At 52.1% G+C, this 25029-nt stretch overlaps 1 protein-coding gene across 1 annotated transcript in view; it reads left to right on the forward strand.

Moving 5' to 3' along the window:
- The window catches only part of NDRG1 (N-myc downstream regulated 1), a 48538-nt gene extending 23758 nt beyond the window's left edge, over positions 1-24780 (forward strand). Inside the window, exons 4-16 of the mRNA XM_010988803.3 lie at positions 1947-2052; positions 3976-4096; positions 7569-7631; positions 8605-8665; positions 9683-9769; positions 11927-11983; positions 14742-14845; positions 16258-16314; positions 17095-17146; positions 18362-18409; positions 19529-19564; positions 19956-20007; positions 22902-24780. Coding sequence (XP_010987105.1) covers positions 1947-2052; positions 3976-4096; positions 7569-7631; positions 8605-8665; positions 9683-9769; positions 11927-11983; positions 14742-14845; positions 16258-16314; positions 17095-17146; positions 18362-18409; positions 19529-19564; positions 19956-20007; positions 22902-23113 — 1056 coding nt within the window. The 3' untranslated portion in view covers positions 23114-24780. The remainder of the gene's footprint in view (positions 1-1946; positions 2053-3975; positions 4097-7568; positions 7632-8604; positions 8666-9682; positions 9770-11926; positions 11984-14741; positions 14846-16257; positions 16315-17094; positions 17147-18361; positions 18410-19528; positions 19565-19955; positions 20008-22901) is intronic.
- Positions 24781-25029: the final 249 nt, after the last annotated feature.

The following is a 25029-nucleotide window of genomic DNA, read 5'->3' on the forward strand; positions in this document are numbered from 1 at the left end:
ATGCGCAGGAGACTTCAGGACTGGGTCTCGGGCCCGGGAGAGATCACACTTGCCTTCCCTCCCCCTCCCTGTGAGGGCTGGTGGGCACAGAACTCAGAGGAGAGCTGATGGGGGCCGACACCAGTATGAGGACCCAGAGGAAGTGAACTGTAATCCTGGTTCATTCGACAAGCTGGGTGCTCTGGGGGAACTCACCTCAATTTCTTAGTCTATAAAATGGGACTGCTCACCTGACTCTTGGTGGGTGCTTCGCAAATTGTATCCCTTACCTGAGCCCACCTGCATGGAGGGGACCGTGCCGCACCCACTTCCACTTTCTGAGACTGGGTTCTTTACCCTTCCAAGTAAGGCTAACCACGGTGCTGAAGTTCCAGGTGATGCGAGGCAGAGGGCCACGGTCACAGCACTTCCCTGGTGCCTCGTGAGAGTGAAGTGTCAGTGCCCCGTGAGGCTCGTGCCAGTCCTGGGAGGTCTCACACCAACCCTGGGACTTACGTGGAGGGGGCTTGCTGAGACTCTCACAGCCAGTTAAGGGGCAGAATGGAGCCAGAATCCAAAATGCGCCAACAGACTTTCTAGAGACATTATGTTTCCTGTGATCGTGCGAGCCTCAGGTCTTTATCCAACAGATCCTGAGCTGTGCGGGGGCCCGACGATATCACAGTAAACAGGACAGAGGCAAGCCCTTCTTTCTTGGACAAATTTAGCTCTGGTTCCGCAGCTTTGTAACTTTAAGGCCTCCAAAGAGATCAGTCAACATCTGTTACCCATCCCCATGCCTAGGGGCTGCCAGACGCAACCCTGATGCCAACCAGGGATGGACATCCATATCTGCCACCAGCGTGGTGCCCAAGCACCTCATTAAACCCTCTGCCACCGTGCACCGAGCACGCCCATCCCTCCTGGGGCTGTGTTCTGACCAGGTTTGTCTCCTCCGCAGAGGAACCCCGGGGGAGGTGGCTGGCCCCCATCTTACAGGTGGGGCCTGGGGGCTCAGAGGGCTTGAGGAAAGGCAGAGCTTGGATTTGAACCCTGATGCCCCAGGCCAGTTCCAGGACACTGCCTGGCCGGGCCTATTTTTAGACGGCGCCGTGTGGGTCAGCTGGGCAGACAATAGAGAATGTGGCCCCCACAGTGGACCATTGTTCCCACAGCGGCTTCAGGGCCAAGGCTGGGCCCAGCAGATGATCTGTGGCCCCCACTGGGGGCCAGGCTGTCGCTCCATCGTCTGTGGATTTTTCCAGCGCTTGTATAGGCAGGAGCGAACAGGCACTGAGAGGAGGAAGGAGAGAGGCCGGGGGAGACGGGAGGCTCTGTGTTCAGGGCACTCATTGTGCTGGGTGATTAGGCAGGTGGGCCAAGAGGACCAGTGTGCTGGGGTGGGCCAGGGCCCTGACAGGGAGCAGAGCCCCCTCCATCCTCGTGCCTGTTTCTACCCATCGCCATCCTGCCTAAAGCACTTGCCGTTCCCCAGGCATCCCGGGGGATGCTACAGGGGTCTTCAGAGCAGGGCCCTGGGAAGCCCTGGCCTCGCTCTGCCTGGGATGGAGAAGGGAGCCAGTTTTCGTTGAAAGTACAGATACTGAACTTTCCCACTCTCGAGGTAGAGCCTGAGAATTGGGGTGTATTTCTTTATTTCTGAGCCAAGTTCTTTTGATTGACAACCACTGACATCAAGGGATGGGGGGCTGACTACCTCGGTCCCCTCCTACCCTGGCCCTGCAGGCCCCCTGGTGGGTTAAACCCCCTTTCTCTGGTTGAGCTCTCACCCGCCTTCCGTGTCTGCTGCTCGGAGTGGCTCCTCTAGCCAGAGAGGCCTGCCACCCGAAACTCAGTGCTCCCACCGCCGGATGAGAAGCTGCCTCGGAACGCAGTGGGATGCATGCTGGGGGTCTGCAGCAGTACGTCCCCCATGACAGCCCCGTCTGTCTGCTGTCTCCCCCCAGGAGCAGGACATCGAGACCTTGCATGGCTCCATTCACGTCACACTGTGCGGGACGCCCAAGGGAAACCGGCCCGTCATCCTCACGTACCACGACATTGGCATGAACCGTAAGTCCCGAGGTGCCCCCGGGGAGCCGGTTCCCGCCGGGCTGGAGGACCAGGATGGTGGGTGGTGGGGAGTCTGGTTCTTTTTTTTGCTGAGACTTCCTGGAGCTGTTCTGGGAAGAACTCTTGCCACAGACTGGAAGAGCCTGGAATGCACTGCCTTCCTCCGCCGTCTGTCTGTGTGACAGGGGCTTCTTTTACTGAATGCCTGCAATGGTTTTTAGTATGTTCACGGGGTGGTGCAACCATCAGCACAATCCATTTGAGAACATTTTTACACTGAAAAGAAATCCTGTCTTCTTATCTGTCATCCCCCCAATCTCCCACACCCCTCAGCCCCTGGCAACCACTGGTCTACCTTCTGTCTCTGAGGATATGCCTGTTCTGGACATTCTTTTATCAATGGAATCACACAATATGTGGTCTTTTGTGACTGGCTTCTTTCAGAATGTTTTCAAGGTTTATCCACATCACACCATGTATCTGTCCTCCATTCTTTGGCTGAATGGCAGATATTCCATGGTATGAATGCACCACATTCTGTTTATCTCGTCTCAGTTAATGGGCGTGTGGCTTGCTCCCACGTCCCCACTGTGCTGAACACTGCCGCTGTGAATGTGTAGACTGCGGATTTTTAAGATTATCAGAAAGTGTTACCAGATGTAGATTTTTCACAGATGGGAATGGAGTAAGATCTTCTTAATATTAAAATTACACAGGACAGAAATGATTCTGTGATGATTCAGAAGGCACTTACTGCCTTCCTGGTCCAGTGAATATTGCAAGCTGGATGCTTGCTTGCACTTTGATTGACAGACTGCTGATTTACATTGTTTTTTTCCCCCTACAGCTTGTAATTCCTTGAGGTTGGGAATGATGTCAGCCACTGAAAACTATTTTTCTCTTTCAGTCTCACTTTTCTCTCTCTTCTTGCCCTGTGTGTCCCCCTTGTGATCATTACGTACCGGGTGCCATGTGAGGTACTTCGATGTGCACCACCTCATTCCACTGGGCTCTGGGGAGGACGTGGCGTGATGGATAGTGTCAACGTATCACGCCCCGCTGTTACAGTGCCATCAGTGCTGTAATGAGGGACCCAAGGCCTCTGTGGCTTAACACAATATATGTTCACTTCCCACTCGTAGAACAACTCAGTGAGCGTTCTGTGGGACACCTTCCACGTGGGGATTCGGGGACCCAGGCTCCTTCTAGCTGTGACTCCGCCATCCCCTGGGGTCACTAAGGCCTCTGTTGGCTCCTCCACATCTGGCAGAAAGGGAAGGGCGCGAAACCTAGAGGACTGGGTGGCAGGTGTCTTGAGGGAACGCTGAGCCCCACCTGCTATTGTCCAGAACCCGATGGCCTCTGATCACAAGGGAGGCTGGGAAGTGTAGACAAGCTGTGTGTCTGGGAAGAAAAGAGAAAGGGTTTGGTGACCAGCTGGCCATCTTTGCCTCAGGCCGTTAGCAATTAGGAGACTCATCCCCGGCCACATAAGAATACTCCTGCTTGTTTGAAAGTCATGTGTGCCCTGGCCAGTATCCCTGAGGTGAGGGTTTAGGAGACCCAGAGAGAAAGAGAGGGTCAATGGAGTGACCCCACCTCACTGGAGGACCATCAGGCCGTGACGGACGGGAGGAAGAGGGGGAAGCGGCTGGGACGGGATCCCCTGCCAGTGCTGACTGGAGGCTTAAGGACATCCGCCAGCGTGGGCAGCAGCGTCGTTGACCGTGTCCACCTCCATGCTCACGCCCTTGCCCCGTGACTTAGTCTTGCCTTTTATCTCCAGAGGAAAGTGGTAAAGAAAAGATGTCTCTTTCTCGGAAGTCCCGTCCCCCTACTGAGTGGGCCTGAAGCAGACAGGATGAGCTGCTGCCTGTTCTTCCCTGACTTCTTCCTCTTCTCTCCCGCCTGCCCGCTCTCCAGACAAAACCTGCTACAACCCCCTCTTCAACTCCGAGGACATGCAGGAGATCACCCAGCACTTCGCCGTCTGCCACGTGGACGCGCCCGGCCAGCAGGACGGGGCTGCCTCCTTCCCCGTGGGGTAAGAGGACGGAGCCTCGGGCCCCAGGGCAGGGGTCGGACAGCCACGCAGGGTGCAAACAGCTGGTGGGGGACACAGTGGATGGCTTTTAATACTTTTTTTTTTTTTAAATTGTGGTAAAACATATATAACCTGAGCTTTACCATTTTAACCGTTTCTAATTGTACAGTTCAGTGACATTAAGGACGTTCACATTATGGTGCAACCCACCATCTGTTTCCAGGACTTTCTCATTAGCCTAAACTGAAACTTTGTGCTCATCAAACAACAACTCCCCATTCCGCGCCCCTCCCTGCTGCCCCCTGCCTCAGACTCCGCCCCACGCCCACCTGGCTGGGCTGGATTTTTAATAGGTGTACACAGCCCGGGCAGGACCGAAGTGGGAGAGGGCCTTGACAAGACTAAATAGTAGAAAGATCTCAAAAGTTGGAAAGAAAAAGGGAGGACATGATTGAAAATCATATTGATGAGGTACGTCCTGTGGGCCAGGCTTAATAATCTTTATTTACAAATGTCATCTGCATTTAATCCTTACGTGGCTAGTACTGCTGGCCCATTCTCTAGATGGAGAGACTGAGGCGTGGAGGGGTTCACGACCTTGCTCAGGGTTGCCTGGCTAGTTTAACTGGGGGAGTCGGGTTTGAGCCCATCTGCGGACTCTGACTTGTATTCTCTTTGGAATGTCAGGCTGCCTTGTTCTTGGGTGTTGTCACTGCCTGCTCCTCCGCAGCGTGTGGCTGGCGTGGCCTTTCAGTTCTCATTGTAAGGCTGAGGCCAGAATTACAGAGTGCACTGGACAGTCTGGGTCACGTCGGGGAGGCAGACCTCTCAGAGGCCCCCCGCCATGCTGCCATCAAACCAAAGTAGGAGCAGGTTCTTGGGCTTCAAGTCTCCTACAAGGGGCCTTCCTGGTATCCACAAAGAGATCTCCTTTTTTGTTAGTGTTCTGAATCATCTTTAATAACTAACCTTTATCAGAGGAAGGGAAGGGACACCGAGACCTATGTTAAGAGTTGAAAGCTTCTTAGCACAACAGTGGATTAAGACAGATGTGTCAGTGTGTCCATCTTTGGTTGGAACAATTGTCTGAAAGACCTGGAGGTCACCCTATGGCTCTTAGCTCCCCAAGGGGAAATTTAAAAAATACTCTGAAACCTGGGTCCCATTCCCAGGGACTTTTATTCAGTCGTCCTGGAGGCCTGGTGCAGGGTATTTGTTCCCTCATGTCTCCAGGTGACTTCAGTGGATGGCTGGTGGGAACTGCTGTCTGAATGGGGCCTGGCTTGCTCTGCCTCCCGTGGTTGAGGGTCTCCTGGCCCCTCTAGGATGCACTCTCTCTCTCCATCCAGAGGCTGAGACGGCAGAGCAGGGGTGGGGGTCCCTGGCTGGGTTCCTCTCAGCTCTGGAGTCAGCTTGGATGAGTGGGGATCTTGTGAGTAGAATGTGAACTTGACCCCCAAGAGCAGTGAGGAAAGAAGTCGCAGAGTCAGGTGGCTCCCCCACTATCACTCTCTGGGGGCTGCTGGCCCCACCCGAGCCATAGCCATTTCAGAAAGAAAATGTCTCCATTTATGTGCAGCCACACCAGCCAGGGTCTTCCTGGCTCTTGCCTTTCGCACACATTGGTCCCCCTGCCTAGAATGTGTTCCCTGTGCTCTTCAGTCCTCAAGCTCCCCGCCATGTCCCCTTCAACATCACTTCTTCCAAGAAGCCCTCCCTGACCACGTGATCAGATCTCCCTGTTTCGATCTCCCCCCCCTCAGACTCTTTGCCTCCCTCATGGTCACCGTTGTCATTAGTCACACTCACCTGCTTCTGCGGACTCCCTGCCCGGCTCCTGCACAGGACTGTGTCTGCCTTGCTTACGGGGGCCCTCCTGTTGCCCCGCCAGGAGGCTGGCATGAGGAAAGGCCAATGACTCCCTTGTTGACCAGAAGGGAACCCTTCCTGCCCGCTCTGAGTCCTCTGCCCCGAGGTCGGCATTGGAGAATGCCTCTGGTCAGTGCCATCCCCGCTCCCCGCAGCACCTGGACCATCTTGGTCTGGTGAGGCATCTTGACGGCTCTCCCAGGGACCCGCCGGCTGGATCAGGGACATTCGCAGGAGCTGGCTTCTCACACAGCATGTCAGGTGGACCTGCTTTCGATGAAAAGGGCCAGGCTCCCTGATGACAGCCACAGCCTTGGTGAAAGGGACAATTCTTTGAGTTCCTCCTGGGAACACAGAAAAAAAAATGGCAAGAACGCTGGCTGGGGTTGTTGGCACCTGGTGGAGCAGAGGTCCTTGGGCTCCTTTTTGGAAATTCAGGGGAGATGAAGGCACACTTGCTTATGGGGAGGCAGAGGGAACAGCAGGTACAAAGGCCAAGAGGACAGCCAGCTTAGACACAGTAGATAATCGGGAAGGAGAAACCTGGGTTCGGAGAGACACGGTGGGTGCGGTTGCTGCTGGCCCAGGGGGAGGAGCCAGTGTGGAAAGTGGCTCCATATGCTGCCGGGGGTTGGCCACTGGCGTCCGCGTTGGAAAGGCGGGCACCGTGGGAGCAAGAGACCCTTTCCCGGCCCTGCTAAGGAGTGGTGGTTGGAGACTCTGTTGTGTCCTGCATCCAGCAAAGGGGAAGCTCTCACCTTAATGTGCACCCAGGCCACCTGCCAGCTCCCTAATCACCCATATGTGTGTCCTCACTGCGATCACCCTCCTCTGTACCTGCTGTCATGGACCAGTTTTGAGCCGAGGGGAGCTCCCTCAGCCCTCTGATAACAGGAGCTGTGGTCCCGGAGGATGTGTGAGTCGAGGCATCCTTGTGCCTTAAAATCCCCCTGGGAATCCGTTTCCCAAAGCCCAGCAGCCCACCGGGTCCAGCAGATCAGGGTGGCTGGCCTTTTCTATCTCCTCTCCCAAGCTCCTTCCTAAGCATCTCTTGGGGAGAGGAGATAAGAGAGGGAAGGGCTTCCTGAAGGTCAGAAATGCTCCACGGGAGGGCTGCCAGGAGACCTCCTTTGGGGTCGTAAGTGAGTGCGTGGGCCTTGAAATCCCAAGAGCTCCAAGTCCTGCCTGTCCCCTGAAGCCAAGTTGCTTATCCTTAGCCTATGTGATAGGTGATGTTTGCAACTTTTCCAAGGGGGACATCCTCGAAGCCTCACAGAGTTGTTGTGAAGATTAAATGAGCCTATAATGCTAATGGAGGCCTAGGGTTGGGCCTGGAACATGGCACAAGCAGTTTGTAAAGGGTCACTCTACAAACAAAAGGTGGGGGAATCAGGATGGAGAGCATCCTTGCTCAGGGGAGCAGGCCGTGTAGCCTGTGGGGCGGGGTGCTGGGAACAGGGGCCACGGAGATGAGACTGGGGAGTCTGGGCGCTCGGGGCTGGTTGCTGCACAGGCCCTGCCCTCCAAGCACATTCCTGTTTGCGCCGTTCATTCCCCTGGGGTCCGGGCTCTCACTAACTGCCTCCCCCTGGCCTCTCCCAAGGTACATGTACCCCTCCATGGATCAGCTGGCCGAAATGCTCCCTGGAGTCCTTCACCAGTTTGGGTAAGAGTTGGGATCCCCTTCCCCACCAGCTTGCAGACAAGGGTGACCTCTAGCTGCTGCCTCTCCTGCGGCCTTGCCCTGGCCCCACCCGCTGCAATTTCGGTTAACGTTTAAGGATCAGGGAAGAAATCAGCTTGTCACGCTCTGCAAACACTTTCTCCCGCAGCCGCTTTACTCCCGTCTGCCTCTTGCAAGTTGAGTTTTTCTCCTAGGTGACTCCATCGCCTTATGACAGCCACCCCACCCATCCTTTCCTCCCCTCTCTTCTTTCATTGCTTTCTTTTTCCCATGGAACATTCTGGAATAGGGTTGCGTGAGCCCTCAACTTCTCCATCCAGGCCCTTATTTCTTTAGTGCTCATTTCCTTCTTTCTCAAGGCTTTTGTATGATGATAACACCTCAGAGTTCTTGCCCAATTTATTTATTTATTTTAATTTAAATTAAAAAAAATTTTTTTTTGTTTTTTTAATTGAAGTTTAGTTGATTTACAATGTTGTGTTAGTTTCTGGTGTACATATATATATTCTTTTTCATATTCTTTTTCATTGTAGGCAATTACAAGATATGGAATGTTGTTCCCTGTGCTATATGTTAGCATTCCAAGTTCTAGAATCCAAACTAAAGCTCAGGAGCAGGAAGAAGCAGTGCAGGAAATAGGCCTTCTCGTAAATGACAGCCGGGCTCTCAGAGCCTGGCCGCGGTCGGGAGAGCAGTGTGGAAAGGGGCGAGTCTCTCCAAGGTCATGGGCTTCTGTCAAGCCTTATAAAGCATGGTGCACTGCAGGTCCTCCAGGGCATGTACGGCAGTGGGTTCCCCTTTGGCTAGCCTGCCAGCACCCCCAGTGAGGCCCAAGACAGACGCTGGGGCAGGCAAGGTTCCTCAGAGCAAGGGGGAGCTAGGTTCTCAAAGGGTTGTGCGGGCTCCCCTCATTCTCTCCTTCTAAGACATGAATCTTTTTTATTTCTGCTTCCAGGCTGAAAAGCATTATCGGCATGGGAACTGGAGCAGGAGCCTACATCCTCACTCGATTCGCTGTGAGTTCTTTGGCATTAAAAAAAATAGGTTTTAAATAAAATTAATTCAAGATTAAGGAAGGAATTTGGAAAAAGCACCCCAAAATCCCAAAAGGGAAAAAAATGACCCATAATTCCATTTCTCAAAGGAGAACCGCAGTTCACATTGGGGTGTGTGGTCCGGAGTTCCACACGCACATGGGGGTGCGGGGGTGCCATACTCACCAGTGGACTCTTTTTCCTTCACTGAGATGCTGTTCCATACATATTTTTATCATCGTCTTTGCTCACTTCATGGTGATTGTGGCCGGGTCCTCACGTCGCTGACTGTTCTACTCTGCTACTTCCTCGTGATAGCCGCCCCGTTGTTGTAGTCAGGGAACTCTTGGACCCTGGCTGATCCCAAACTAGAATCAGAGATCCACGTGGTAACATGATCACTGTAGGTCCCAGTGGGTGCTGCCAGGCCCTTTGTATCCTTACCAAACAATTGTTTAAAAATGCAGTGATGCTCAACTTTGTATTCCGACTGCCTGTTACTTGCGGGACTTTGCTAGAGGTTAGCAATGCCGACGTGAACCCAAAATGGTCTGGCTCTCTAGGCTCTGAGCAGATGAAATCAGCTCTCAGCTGTATCTCAGATTTCTATCCCTCAGTCTCCGAGAAGTAATAGAATTCTTACTGATGACTGAGGGACATCTGAGTGCCCCGTCTGATTTACGAGGTCAATGGTATGGCACACCCAGTTCACAGCTGGGGAAGCTGAGGGACAGTGGAGTGAAGTGACTTGTCCCACAAGTCTGCCAAACGCACATGCTCTACTTCTACGATGTTCTCTTCCCATTTCCCTAGGGACAGTGTAGTGTCTGCTAAGTGGGAGCCTCACCCGGCAGGGCCGGGGCGCTGAAAGCAGCGGCCTGCTCTGGGGACCACAGGGGCTCTCTTCTGGTGCTTTTCTCAATCTTCGGTTTGACTTTTAAAGTTTGCAGTATCTCAGATGGCAGGGTTGTCTCTCTCATTCTGTATCTTGAATTGCAGCTGAACAACCCTGAGATGGTGGAAGGCCTCGTCCTCATCAACGTGAACCCTTGTGCGGAAGGCTGGATGGACTGGGCCGCCTCCAAGGTGAGGCTGGGGGCTTGGATTGGGCAGGGATTGTCCCAGCCTGCAGAGGGACAGGTGTGCCCCACCCTTCCTGGAGGACACAGTCAAGAGACCTCTCCAAGCCCTACCCTTCCATCACCCCCAGCAAAGAAAGCAGATTGCTTGGCTCTGCTTGGCTTTGAATAGTGAAAGTGACCTCAGCCGTGTGCCATTCAGTTTCCAATAGGACATCCTTGCCCAAGCCGGCAATACCAGTGGGACTTGGGTCCCCAGCCCGCTTTGATCAGCACAGCCTGGGTTAAGAGGTATTTACCAGGGACTTAGCATATGCTGGGCTTAGATCATGATGCTGAGAATAAAAAGATGAACAAGACAGATGCCTCTCACCCCGGTTACCTACATATTACTACTGAAAAAGAAATATGTATTAGGCACTGACTCTATGCCACTTAGTTTTAAGACAATAATAACTAATATGTACTGACGTTGATCAGTTTCCCTTTGTGCTCTCTGTGGCTATGTGTGTGTGACTTCATTCAATACTCACGGTCACTGTAGGAGGTGGAGATTGTTATACCCATTTTACAGAGGAGGAAAACTGAGAGTTGCAGGGATTAGGAATCCAGGGATCCAGGGTGGCACAAGGCCAGACAGTGGGAGAACTGGGGGTGAATGCAGTTTCCTTGGACTCTGTGCTCCATGACATCACCTCCGAGCTGGACTCATTGCCTGCCCCGTCTCTCCAGCAGGCATCGAATGCCCGCTTTGACCTCAGCAGCGCAGGTCTGGGAGCGCAGAGCGAGTAGGACACACCCCTGCCTGGAAAGGCGGCCCGAGCTGTCTCAGGAAGCTCTGCTCTGGCTGGTGTCCTCGGGTTCCTTGTTTATCTTTTAAAAATGATTTTTTTTTCATAAAGTCCCTAGTCTTTGCCAAGGAGAGGAGAAACCATTCCAATGGAAACAGGACAAAGACTTTCAAGCTGGGGGTGATTCTGGCTTCTCATTTTGAAAGTGTTTTTCCCAAGCTTGGGGTGGCTGCTGGGGACAAGGGGTTCGCAGGAGTCGTGCTCCTCCCCCCACCCCATCCCGGCCACTCTGATACTGCATTTCTTCCTGGAGCACCCCGCCAGAATGCGCGGGAGCCCTTTCCTCCTGCTGGCCTGATATTCAGGGGCAGAACACACTCCCTGTTTTTTATATTATTTTCCAGTAAAGGGAATGGTGTTGCAGTTGGCCAGTTGGCTTCTGAGCCAAATGTGGGGGCCTGGGGTGCTGACCACTGGCTACCATGGAGCCTGAGGACTGTTTGTGGGGCTTTGGTATCTACATCGTATCCTTTCTTTTCAACCCCAGCCCTGGTAGGAAAAGGCCTCTCTCAGGGGTCTAGTGTGTGTCAGGCACTGGGGTCAGACCCTGGGACATGTGTAGTTACCTTGTGTGACCTTCACCTTGGCCTTGCGACTCTGAAATTCCTGGCACCCTGGTTACAGATGATAGGTCTCAGGTCCAGCAGCTCTGCCACACAGCTCTTCCAGGGCCACACAGCTCGGAGGTGGCAGTCGGGTCAGCCTAGGAGCCCTGCATCTAGAGCTTCTCTCCCCTACCAGTCCCTGCCTGAGACTGAAGTTGGTCAACACACATTTATGGAGCTCCTGCTGTATGCCGAGCATTTGCAGAGTTCCTGCTGTATACCGAGCATTATTCGGGGGGAGAGGTAGAGAAGAGAAGGTCGCCAGTATCTTTAGTGACTTCAGTATATTCCGAGAGAAAACTGGCTTGAAAGGGACCATCTCGAGGAGGACACAGAAAGAATAATTCGAAGTAAGCAGCTCTTGTCACATAGGCCGGGAGAGCTCAGTGTGTGTTTACAGGCAACAGACGGGTCCCCTTGCTGAGGACTTGGTGAGCTGTGGCATGGCGAAAGCTGGGAGCACGTGGGGCCTTTGTTCACACACATTTCCGTGCATCTCCTGTGCACGGGGCTCTGAGAGTAAGAAACTGATGGAGGGCCAGGCCCTGCCTCCCGCAGCCCCAGGTCTACCAGGTAACGGCATCCCCGTCAAGGGGGTGTCCTCAGACCTGGGTGCTGGGGCGCCCAGCACTGCTGCTACAGCCCAGGGCAGTGGGGTCATGACTGCAAACACCCGCTTTCTAATCCCGCCTGCCTCTGTCCCCTCAGATCTCCGGATGGACCCAAGCCCTTCCAGACATGGTGATATCCCACTTCTTCGGAAAGGTGAGCAGCATGGCCTGGCCTTCTGTTGTTGACATCGAGCAGTCATGTGCTGCCTGGCACGCAGGGCTCAGACACGAACCAGACGCGGCAAGGGGGTGCCCCATTTGACCCTCCCCAAATCCTGCGTCATCATTCATCCACGATCGTCAAGTCATTCCTTCTCTCTCCCTCTCCCTGTAATAGAGGTCTCTTTTGACAGCTTTATTGATGCACGATACACTGCACATAGTGAAAGTAGAAAATCTGATACATTTTGACATACATGGACACCAATAACCCAGATAATGAACAACATACCATCACCCCCAGGTCTTCCCCTGTGCTGCGGGGCAAGCCTTCTCTCCCTCCTCTGCCTTCAGTCACTGTTGATTCATTGGTGTTTACGTAAACAGCATCATACAGTATGCGCTGGGGTTTTTTTAATCTGGTTTCTTTCATTCAGATAATTATTTTGTGATCTGTCTTTGTTTGGGGTATATGAGGAGTTCATCCCTTTTTAGTGCTGAGTGATGTTCTGTGGGATGGATGTACTGCAGTTCACCTCTACATTCACCTGTTGATGGACACTTGGATTATTTCCAGTTCTGCACTCTGACACATCACACCTACGGCAAACATATCCACGGAGTTTGCTGTGTGTCAGGCTTGGTCCTAAGAACTCTATGAGCCATGTGAGAAATAGTTTTTATTTGACGTTGTGGCTAAGGAGACTGAGGCCAGAGAGGTTGAGGGACAAGTGTGAGTCTCACAGCCAGGGAGAGAAGGCTGGGATTGGAACCCATGACTCTGGTTCCATTGTGGTTCCTGTAAGTTATGCAGGATGCTGGCCATCTGTGCTTCTGCCGGCGCCTGGCTCTCAGATGGATTATCCCGCAGGTGCCCCACAGAGGACGGGCCAAGCCAAGCCCTGTGCAGCCTGCAAGTGGTGTGTGGCCCTGCCCTGGCAGCCGGCCAGCGTGGCCCCTCGCCCTGGCTTTGCGCCTCCTGCTGGGCTGGAGGATGTGCTGGGGGCTCTCCTGCAACTCTAGGGTCTGAAGTACCCCTCAGCTGCCCAGCTCGAAGTGTCTTGCTCTGTTTACTGTGTGTAGTCCACACACCACGGTTTGCTCCTGAGAAGAGTGGGGCCATCTGGCATGTGATTGTATGATTCCCAGGGAAACAGATGTTCCGCTGGAGTTGATGAACTGTGCCCACCATATTTGGTCTCTGTATTAGTTTCCTGTGGATGCTGTAACAAAGCAAGGCCAGCTGGGTGGCTTAAAACAACAGAAATATGTTCTTTCCCAGGTCTGAAATCATGTGCTGGCTGGGCCACACTCCCCCCAGCAGCTCTAGGGGAGGGTCCTCCTTCCGTGCTTCTTCCGACTTCTGGTAGCTGCAGCGCCCCTTGGCTTGTCCCACTCATGCTCATCACTGCCTCCATCTTTGTTTCAAATCTCTTTCTGCCTGTCTCTTACAAGGACGCTTGTCGTTGGGTTTAGGATTCACCAGGATGATTCAGGATGACCTCGTCTCTGGATTCTAAATTACGTCTGCAAAGACCTTTTTTCCAAATAAGTAAACACTTCAGGGGTCCAGGAATTTGATGTGGGCATACCTTTTAGGGTGGCCTTTCAGTCCACTAGTCCTCCTTCCTTTCGTATGCTTCATTTCACAGTCTGCAGCATATTTTCTCCACTCTGAGTGTCTAATCTGAACCTGATAGGAATATGGGAAAGATCAGAACCGATGTCTGTCTGTATTTTCTTGGAAGAGGGGTGTCAGGCACAGGGTGAGTCTGGCCTGACTGTACCCCACATTACTCAGGGTATCTGTTGGTGCCTCTCAGTTTCTGCGGTTGTGTTTCAGTGATCTGTAACCCCAGCACGATTCCTCGGACTATTTTTTTCCTGATTTTTTTTTTTTTTTGAATAGCTGTTTAGTCTCTGTTGCTTCAAGGATCGTGGACTCTTTTGACACAGCTCAGGGCTGACCCTGGGCCCCCTTAGCTCCCTCCCACTCCTGCTCTTCTTGGCCTGGATCACATCAGGCCATTCTGTGAAACCTACAGCCTCTGATGTTGCACAGATGAGAAACAGAGCACCCCAATAACTTGTCTGTGTCCCAAATCACATTCTGGAAGGAGCCAGCGAGAGGGAAGGCTGAGGCTGGCCTTCTGCATGGGTCTCGTTGGCCCTCATGGGATTCAAGATCGCCCTTTTTTCTAGAAATTTCCCATTGCATGAATTGGTTTTGTTTTTCAAACATGGACTTCTTTTCAACTCTTCCCATTAAAAGCATAATAATTGCTAACAGTTGCATCAATTTTTTACGGTTTACAGTGGGCTTTCCAGAGTGCTCAAACGCTATTAAATCCCACCGTTGGTGAGGTGGGTAATATCATCCACAGTCTTTTTTTTTTTTTTTTTTTTTAAGGGAACAGAGGCTCAGGGAGGTGAAGTACTTGCCCAGTAAAGGGGCAGTGATGGAGCCAAGCTCCCGATCTGACTGACCTCACATTAAGATGCCTGAAGTCTGAGCCCAGCAGGGCGGGCTTGTCTCTCCAGATCTGCGTTCCTTCTGCTCCTGGCTGATACCCAGACATCAGTCTGCACCTGGGCAGCGGTTTCCGCTTTCCCAGAGGTGCCCTTAGGCTCCAGAGCAGGCTCGTGGAGAAGGCATTAGTCTGTTGTCTCTGAATCACCTGAAGAATGGTGAGGGTAGAGACTGGCCCGGGGACACAGTCCCCACAATGACCTTTCCCCCTCTCTCCACGCAGGAGGAGATGCAGAATAACGTGGAGGTGGTCCACACCTACCGCCAGCACATCGTGAACGACATGAACCCCGGCAACCTGCACCTGTTCATCAACGCCTACAACAGGTACCGGGACGCTGCGGGGCCACGCGGGGGCCACACGTCCGGCTCCTTCTGTAGGCCTGGAGCGAACATGGGGCAAGAGAGGGGGGATGACAAAATTAGTAGAAAATGCAGCCCCTGAGGAAATAGATGACCAGAACAGGAGTGCCCGGTAAGGACCCCGGGGAAGTAAGTTGCCTCCCAGAATTTTGCAAGGAGCTGAACTTCCACTCCAGCCCACCAGGGGTGCAGGCTTGAGTGGGACACAGTCACACCTCAGAGGGTTTCCAGGAAATGCCTGTGCTGTGGCTGACTCTCAGGAGAGGCCAGATGTGAGGAAAGCTGAGAGGGAGAGCTGCAGGGCGCTGGGGGAGGGCGGGGGGGAATCCAGGGAGGCTGCTGGGAGGCGAGGGATGAGGACCTGGAGTGCCCAGTGAACTCCGCCCGCTGTGCTCCCACAGAGGACAGGGAGGAGCCTCCTGGGCTCTGTCTCCCCACATGTTAATCACCTGACTTCATGAAGGGCGCTGGAGTCTGTTCCCTCTTCCTCTCCTCCCCGCCTCTCAGTGCAGGAGGGACTGGTGACATCCCCAGGGTGTAACTGAAGACAGAGGCTGAGCTGTTTGCTTATTCAGCCAGCACTAAATGAGAACTGGAGTGGGTGGGCTTTCGTCCTGGCAGTGGGCACCCAGAGGAGACCAGCAGCAACCCCCACGGCCCCACATACTGCAGGAATGGACTGATTCCTCTGAAACACCCTATGACTAGGGTGCTGTCACCATTGTTTCCTGCTGAGGAAGCAAAGGCACAGAGAGGTTCAGCATTCTGCCCAAGGTCACACAGCTAGGGAGCAGAGGAAGGTGATTTGAATCCAGCTGGTCTGGCTCCAGGCTGTGAGCCGGGAAAGGGTATCTCACGATGAGAGCTGCCAGGCAGTGAGAGGCTGGGGTACATCTCCAGGTAAGAGTGCTGGGGGCCACACTGGGCCTTACAGGACAGTGGGGAACTGTAGGAGGATTTAAAATGAGGAAGTGAAAGGATCCGGTCTGAGTTCTAAAAAGATGGTCTTGTTTACTAAATAGAGGACTCAGAGTTGGAGGCGAGAGTGAGACTGAGACTAAGAGTAGAGGCTGGAGACCATGTGGGAGGTGGTGACAACGGGACGGGAGGTACGGATCCTCTGTAGATGAAGGTGTGATTTCTACTCCAATAAAAAGAAACATACACACACACACACACTTTGGGGACAGTGAAGCGGCTCCACCGGAAATGCGTGAGTCCTGCTCTCCCTGAAACCACTTGTATGGACCCTAAGAGGCTGGATGTGGGTGTCTGCCAGAACGGCCAATGGCAGGACCTCCTGGGATTGGCTCGGTGGGAGGGGCCTTCCTCCAGGGGAGGCTCTGCTGATGCATTTGTTTGTCGCTTGTCCATAGCCGGCGGGACCTGGAGATTGAGCGGCCGATGCCCGGAGCCCACACAGTCACCCTGCAGTGAGTGCTCTTCCTTCCCTCCCGCCCTGTCCCTTTAGCCTGGCTCACAGATGCCGGCAGCACCTTGGCTCTGAGTTTGGCAGGACTGCCCCCCTTGCCCTAGGACAGCGCAGTCAGTGAGAACTGGATGGATTCCGCCCAGGAATTAGGCACAGCCTCGTTCATCTCCTCATATAGGAGTTTGGTTTGTAGGATGCCCCCAGGATCCAGAGGGGTGACTCGGATCTCAGACAAGGAATGCTAACCACATGAGACAGAATTCATGAAGCACCTACTCTATGGCTTTGCTTCATTGAACTTGGAGATGAGTAAGACACAGGACCCACCGTAAAGTGCTATAGAAAGCTAGAAGGAAAAGACAGTCAGGGATACATCAACTGGATTTTTTTTTTTCCGTTCCTTAATTGAACTGTAATGTTTAACACCTGATCTTGGCACATGCCATGTCCTTTGTCAGGCATGTCCTTTTTGTCTCTGATCTTGATTGCTGGTGAAGTCCTACTCATCCTTCTTTGAGGAGAGAGTTCTTGAAAATAAAACACCAGGGAGCAGAAATTCTCTGGCCATAATTTATACTAAGGTGTAAATGACTACTTAAGCCATTTTATCCTAAGAACATAGCAGAGGAAAGAGAAAAAAAGGAAGTAAAAAAAAGCAAATGGTACTGGGGAAAACAAAATAAATTTTTTTTAGCATTCTGATCCCAGCCTGGCAGGCCCAGGAGTGTGAGAATCTTTCAGTGAACATTGCGTTAACTCCCTCTTCTCTCCCTGCCCCCAGGTGTCCTGCTTTGTTGGTGGTTGGGGACAGTTCTCCTGCTGTGGACGCTGTGGTATGTAGAAATCACCCACTGGCTTCTGGGCTAAATGCAACAGTCCAAATCTTGCTGACTTTGTAGGAAGTCTCCCTGTTCACCCTGCTTCCCAACTCTGCTCTCATCAGGACAGGTGACATCTTCTCGATGCCATATTAGCCTTTGGGCAGAGTCCCCAGCTGCCAGCTTCTTTCCCTGGTGACTGCCAGCCCTAGTTTCTTGGCAGTGGGCCCTTTATCTCCTCTCCCAGGCCCCCTCACCTGCCCATCTGCCTCCCATTGGCTTGTTTATATGGGCGTGTTGCCACTTGACTTCCTGGCGAGGAGACCATTTGGGAATCAGGTGGAGCTTTCAGACCTGCTTGGTGCCTGATCATCTGGCAGGGCAGAGAGGCACCTGGGGAGCAGGGCTTAGGAAAGACTTTCTGGCTCATTTCACCCCTTAATTCCCACCTGTGATATTGTGGGGGCAAAACAAGGCCTCCATCTTTCCAATATTGCCATAGCTGGGGACATGGGAGACTTGGGGGCTATTGAGCAGAGTCCTAGAGTGGTGACATGTCTTGTGCAGTGGGCTAGAGCAGGGTCTGCAAAAGTTCATTTAGTAAAGACCTGGAGTGTCTTAATGAAACATGAATTTCTTGTAATCTAACCCACTGGACACAATCATAGGATGCATCAATAAAGATATATTGTTCACATTAGGGGAGGTGACAGTTCTACTGTAGGCATGTTGAACATCACAGGTTATATATGGGTATTTTACTCACTTCTGGATGTACTTTTAAGAGGGCCATTGACAAACTGAAGAAAGAAACCATCTTGGTGGATGTGATTTCATATGAAGAATAACTGTTGGGACTGAGGATGTTGAATCCATAGAATCACTGGCAGCAGCTGGTTAAACAAGGCCATTCATTTAGCAACTATTTCTGGAGCATCTTTTACATTTTAGCTAATCTTCATCACCACACTTTGAAAAAGAGATTATCCCTATTTCATTAATGAGGAAATCAAGGCTCAGAGAAGTTAAGTAACTAGTCCAAGGTCACCCAGCTAGTAATGGCGGGGCTGGAATTTAAAGCCACTTATATTTGATCTCAAAGCCTACATTCTTTCTTCTGTGCCCGTAGGAACATTGGAGTTTCCGATGATAGTGGCAGGAGTGGGGAAAGGTTATGACTTTGGCACCAGGTAGAAAATTAGCAAATTTCTTCTCGTTCTCCTTGTGCAGGTGGAGTGCAACTCTAAGCTGGACCCGACGAAGACCACTCTCCTCAAGGTACAGGGAAATTGATGGGGATTTGCATTTGTTCTTAGAAACCCTTGAGTTTTCTGCTAACTTGCATTGTGCCTGATTAAGGTGAAGCTGGTGGTCAGAAACCACAGACATGAGTATTTAATGTATCTGTTTACAAACATCTATTGAGTGCTCGCTGACTGATAATCTAAGGCTATAGAGATGAGGGGATCCCTCTTCTGGGACCCCAGGAGTTTATGGGCTGCTGGCTACAGCACTCTGAAAGAGATGGACAGGAATCGTGTGGGCGGGGCCTGATTCTAAACAGACTCTCCCCCCTGCACCCCCAGCCCTGCTGAATGGGCCCCCGGAGTTCAATTCCAGTATCTTGTCTCTGCATTCTCGTGGGGCTGAGGACTGCCCCAGGTTAGCTGACCTTGAGGCTGGCCTCTGGGATTTAGTCTTGAGACTGGGCTGTAGGATGGCCACAGCCTCACCCACCCTTACCAAGACCTCCCAGTTCTTTTCCTTCATCCTCACCCCATCCACACCCTGCTGCCCAAGTGCTCCGGGGCCCTGGGCTTTGATATTCACACCTGCCTGGAATGGCTTTAAGCAGTAATGGCTTTGGGTTTGGTGATTTAGTAGGAACTTCGGAAGTTGCAGCATTTACCAAGGGTGGCCAACCCCATCAGACCTGTAGCCTTGAATCTAGCAGTTTTCTTCTAAGGGGTCTTTGAACAGATGGTGTATACAGGGCCTCATGCAGTGAATGTTCTCTGGCCAGAGAGACCCTGGACAGAACTTCACAAATTCCTCAAGTTCTCCCTGGCCCAGTTTCTGCCTCTAAAATAAGAACCTTCCAGCATTCTTGGGGAATGGATTGAAACCATCTACAGGGCCTATCACAGCGCCTGGTCTATCATAAGCTGCAAGTATCAGTTGCCGAGAAGACTGAGTTTAATGCCAAGACAGACAGTAATCAGAGCAGCCTTGCTAGGTGGGGTGGGCGTTTCCCTCCTGTAATATGGCCACGCCCCCTCAACAGGGCCTGGCCGGGGCAGGGCAGTGGGCAGAGTGCATGCCCATGGGGAGCTGGTCCATGGAGCTGGGATCTCCCCGCCAAGGCATTTGACGTTAACCACCTTTTCTCTCTCCCAGATGGCAGATTGCGGCGGCCTCCCACAGATCTCTCAGGTGAGTCACACCTGTCCCCACTCCCCAGGTGGAGGGCCTGGGCCTCTGGGGCCTGTGACCCCTTTTCCTTCACTGCCTGCTCACCCCCCACCTCACTATGACATTTGATGACACTTTGTGGACCTGTTACTCAGACTGGTCCTGTAACTTGGGTAAGGTCCCCCAGCTATGAAATGAATTTGAACCTTTTCTTCCTGGCCAAAGCTAATTTTGGTCTCCAGAATTATCCCATAGTCTTTCTTTACTTTTTTTCTTGGTCCTATCAACCCATGATGGCTTTCTGTCTTGGGCCAAGCTCTTTAATGAAGGTGACCTCGGGCACAGCTCCACGTGGCCACGCGTGGTCTGGACCTGCAGTGACTGACTGCGTGTTCCCTTTTCTTTCTTGCAGCCAGCCAAGCTTGCCGAGGCCTTCAAGTACTTCGTGCAGGGCATGGGCTACAGTGAGTACGGCCTTTCCCAGCAGGCGGTGGGTCGAGGGGCAGGTATGGGGATTGGAACCAGGTTCGGATGAGTATTCTGTCTCACCTTGGCCAGCTTCAGCTTTTTGCAAATTGAGCAGGTCAGGGAAGAAGGGTTTAGGTGCATGAAGGGTGGGCAGCAGTGCAGAGGTTCCGGTATCTCCTCACAGCATAGTGGCTCCTTCTCCCTCCATGGCTGAGCAGAAGCTGTTTCACACCAGGGAATTGTTGTAAGGTTTAGGTGAGGACTGTCCTTTTAAACACCAAGAAGGCAACAAACAGTGAAACCACGAAAATCTTTTTAATTTTGATTACATGCTTTCTAAGAGATTTCCCCTCGTAGTGGTGATGATGGTGGTGGTGCTGGTGATGATGGTGGTGGTGGTGGTGATGATGGTGATGATGGTGATGATGGTGGTGGCGGTGATGGCGGTGATGATGGTGGTGGCAGTGATGGCGGTGATGATGGTGGTAATGGTGAAAGATTAATAAATCCTTTGTGTTTTGCTCATTTAATCTTCACAATAATCCTATGAGAGACTCTTAACCTCATTTTACAAATGATGAAACTGAAACTTTGAGATATTAAGCAAGGAGCAGAGTGGGGATGTGTGAAAGTTCTTTGGAAACTGTGAAGCTCTGAGTAGGTGGGTGATAAAGTAGCTTTATATTCAAGACAGGGCATGTCTTTGCTAAATCATTAGACTGGGAATTGAAAGATAAAAAGAAGCACTATTAGAGAACTTGAAGCCTCTTCCGTTATGGTTATAGTTTATTCATAGACACATGCAGCCCTTTTCAGAGCTGCAGTCCCATGACCAGGACAGACAACACCCAGTTTAAGCGCCCTGTTGGGCGGCAGCCGCCGCTGCTACACGGTGGTGTCGGCCACGGTTCTGGCCCTGATGTGGTTCCTTTGGCTCTTTCTGCCTCCTGCCTGGAGTTATAATTCATGTGCCCATCTTAAGTAGGAAGTCTGAACATCTAACCACTTCCATTTTTGTTTTCTCTGAGACTTCCAAGTGTTTGCTCGTTTAAAATAGTCATGTTATGTTTAGTAAACTGACCGCAGTCTTAAGATTGGCCTCAGGCGTTTGACTTCTAGTGCGGCTGAGAGCCTGTAAGCCTGATTTACATGCTTTGGGCAAGATCCGTGTCCCAAACTGCCCTCTTCCAACAGGAAACTTCTGCCTGTGGGGCTCCTGCCTTTCAAGCCTCTTTCTCTCTGGGGAAGTGTGTGGGCGAAGGTGGTAACCAGAGAAAGCCATCGTTCACCTGGCAGGCATGAATTGTGATTCGTTTGTCTTGGACCTGCCCTGGGCTTGGATTTCTGCTTTGAAAGTGCATTCTGGGGAGAAAGGAGGTGGAAGGCAGGCCTTGTATTTTTCCCCCCATCAGCAGAGTCCTGCAGGTTGTAGGAAAGACAACAGGCAGAGCTGTTGTCCTTCAGGCATCAACCAAAGACAAGGAGAGTGGCCGTTTACTGAATGCCTGCTCCCCGTGGTGGAGCCCTTAGCATCTGCGACAGCATGCTGTAGTCACCCTGCAAGGTCGGTTAGACACCAGATCGGGGCTCAAGAAATAGGGGCTCAGAAAAAATATCTGAGCAACAGAGGTGGACTCGATCCCGATTTTTTCTACATCTAATAACTAGCTCTTTAAGAAAGGGAGTCCATACGGCAAGAATTAATTCTGTTTGTGGGTGTCTGCTGAAGAAAGCCGACACATATGCTCACTGAGCAAATAATGTAACGCTTCCATGTAGCTGCCTCATTGCGTGACGTCCGTTTTTCAACATGGCCTTGGCAGTGATGCTTCACCTGGGTGGTGCAGTAGCTTCCTGTGGCCGCCGTAACAAATCCCCACCAACTGAGTGGCTTAAAACAGCGGAAATGTATTCTCTCACAGAACTACAGTTCTCAAGGCTAAATCAAGGTGTAGGCAGGGGCATACACCTCTGGAGGTTCTAGAAAAATCCTTCCTTGCCTCACCCCAGCTTCTGTGGTTGCCGACAGCCCTTGGTGTTCCTTGGCTTGTAGCTGCGTCACTCTGGTCTCTGCCCTGTCTTCACCTGGCTTCTTCTGGGTGTGTGTCTGTCTCCTCTTCTTATGAGGAAACCAGCCATTGCATTGGTGCCCACCCTAACCCAGGATGACCTCATCTTAACTAAATAGGTCAGCAAAGACCCTATTTCCAAATAAGGTTACAGTCTGTGGTTCCAGTGGACATGAGTTTGGGGGGGAGGGTGGAGATGCTATTCAACCCAGGACAGTTGGGGGGGATTTTTCTCTTTATTCCACCTTACTAGCCACCTGCTGTGTTCAAGGGCATTTGAAGTCCTTTGGACTGGACAATGCCATGGAGCATTCCTGGGAGCTCACAGGCTTCTCAAGGGAAGAGGTGACAGCTGACACTTCTGTGTGGCCGGGGTTTCTGGCCTGTGATCTGCAGGGATTAGCCTGGCTGACCCTTAACATCCTCCATGCTCTAGGACTGCTGACCGTACTGGGTGGTGGGCACACATTCGGGTGCTGACACCAGGGGGTCAGTGTTAGGATTCTCATTTTACAGGTGGGGCCAGAGGGACACTCCCAAAGTCACACAGCTATTAAGCAAGTAACAGAGCTGGGATTCAGACCCAGCTGTGGGTTCCAGCCGCTGTGGGGTTGCAGAAAGTCCTTACCCCATCTGCACCTCGCTCTCCACCTCTGGGAGTGGATACAGAAGTGATGGGGAGCCCGACAGCTGGATCACCACGAGGATGGACAGGAACAAATGTGTCCGGCCAGGTCGGGCATGCAGCAGCCACCATTGCCGGCGTGCAGGTGCCTCCAGTGTTCTCCCGTCCCTCACCGGCCTCTCTCTCCTCTCCCCAGTGCCCTCGGCCAGCATGACCCGCTTGATGAGGTCCCGTACGGCCTCAGGCTCCAGCGTCACATCCCTGGAGGGCGCCCGCAGCCGCTCCCACACCAGCGAGGGCACCCGCAGCCGCTCCCACACCAGCGAGGGTACCCGCCTGGACATCATCCCCAACTCGGGCGGCACTGGGAACAGCGCCGGGCCCAACTCCACAGAAGTGTCCTGCTAGGCGGCCTGCACTGCGGGGATGGCCGCCCCCTGGACTCTGGGATCAGTCGCTGTAGCTGTCCCTCCTCCGGCCCCTCCCCACCCCTGCCTGCCGACCGCACGTAACTCGGTATTAATCCAAAGCTTATTTTGGACAAGTGAGCTCTGGTGACAACAAAGTTAGATTGGGTTTGTGGAGGGTACCCTTTTGGCCGAGGGAGGGATGGGCTGGACCAGAGGGAAAGAAGCATCTCATTGTTCTGTTTCCACTAACGAGGTGCCTAGTGGCCACTCTCTTACCTTCCCTCCGAGACGCCAAACTGCCAAAAACAAGAAACGCAGCAGTAAACACTTCGTAAATCCAAGCTTAGACTGACCTGAGCATCCTGGTTCGAAGGGACATTTGATTGGAAGCCCAGCCCACCTACTTCCTGTCTCCTCTCCAAGGAAAGATGAAACAGACTCAGTTTCTGGAAACCAACCCCTTTTCTGATTTGGGGAGGGGGAGAGCAGCGAACTGCGGGAAGCTCATTTAACCAGGCCAAACAGGAAGTGGGGGAGTGAGGTGGGATTTGTGCGGAGGCCCGAGAGAGTTTGGAAAAGCAAACCTACGTAGTTCACTTGAAGAAATAGATTTTTAACATTTGTGCATATATACATTTTTTATTGTTGAAACCTACAAGCCTGTTTTTCTGGCTTTTTTTTTTTTTAAGGACAATAAAAGCAGGCAACCACATCTCCCAGTTTTTCAAAGAAATGGTCTTGGCAGACGTTTGGCATCGTGGTTTAAGGCTTTGGCTCTGCTGCCTGCCTGCCTCCTCCACGGCCCCTACATCCCACCCCCAAAACATGAATGAGTGATTCTTTCATTCATGGGGAAGATCACTGAGATTCGCAGTTGCTTTCCTTGACGTGGAGGGAAAGATTGCAAACAGCTGTGCCTGGCGGGGATGCAGCTCTGTGCAGCGGGGGCAGGGGCATCGGGGTGGGTGGCGTTTTGGTGATTAGATGTAAAGGATTCCTTGTGGTTGTGATGGAATCCAAAGCAGTCGTGATTTCGCTTGATCCCATCTGGTTCCCAGAAATCATGTCCAATTGAGTTAAATCCAGCTTCCAATCTTTGGCAACCGGGGTTGAGTCTGAACTTGACGGCCAAACGTTTCTGACTTAGTGACCTTCCCGGATCTTCAGATAGAACTGTTTGCTCTTGGTGGGGTGGGGATTCGCATGGGGAGCAGTGGCCTGGAAGATGTAAGGACTCTGGGATGTGGAGTCCATGGGATTTCCTTCCCTCTCCTGCCTTTCCCTCTTCCTGGCCCCTCTAACCTTCCGCTGGATGGGGTGGCACCACTGACATTTCTGGGCAACGTCAGCGTTGCTGTCAAGTTCCTGTACTACTCTGCCTTTTGATTTTCATTTTGGCTAACCATGGATCTCCTTATAGGAAGTTTGAGTTGAGAGAATGGAACATTGTGAATCAGCCGCTGGGGTCTAGTGGTCACTGGGAGGATGTAGTCAAGCCTTCTAGGTACCTCGAGGGGTCTTGACTCAGTTTACCTGCCACCTACCACCTGGGAGACAGGAGTGGCTGAATCAGAACAAGAATCCATTGTGTACAAGTCTTTCCAGAGGAGTTTCTTAATGAGATATTTGTATTTATTTCCAGACCAATAAATTTGTAACTTTGCAGTGGTTTGTGTCTTTTTCCTCTACCTGAGAGATGGTCCACTGGGATGGGTCCTACCTTGCCGGGGGGGCCTCCTGCCACAAGCCCCTCACCTTTGGAATTCTTTGCTTTAGAGCATCGCTGTCCGACAAAAATGTACTGCGAACCACAGATGCAGCTCTCAGTTTTGAAGTAGCCACATCAATAAAGGTGGAAAGAAACACGTGGGACTAATTTTTATCATACATTTAACCCAGCATATCCAAAATATT

The sequence above is a fragment of the Camelus dromedarius genome, chromosome 20 (assembly GCF_036321535.1).
Source record: "Camelus dromedarius isolate mCamDro1 chromosome 20, mCamDro1.pat, whole genome shotgun sequence".
In the NCBI taxonomy this organism is placed as follows: domain Eukaryota; kingdom Metazoa; phylum Chordata; class Mammalia; order Artiodactyla; family Camelidae; genus Camelus; species Camelus dromedarius.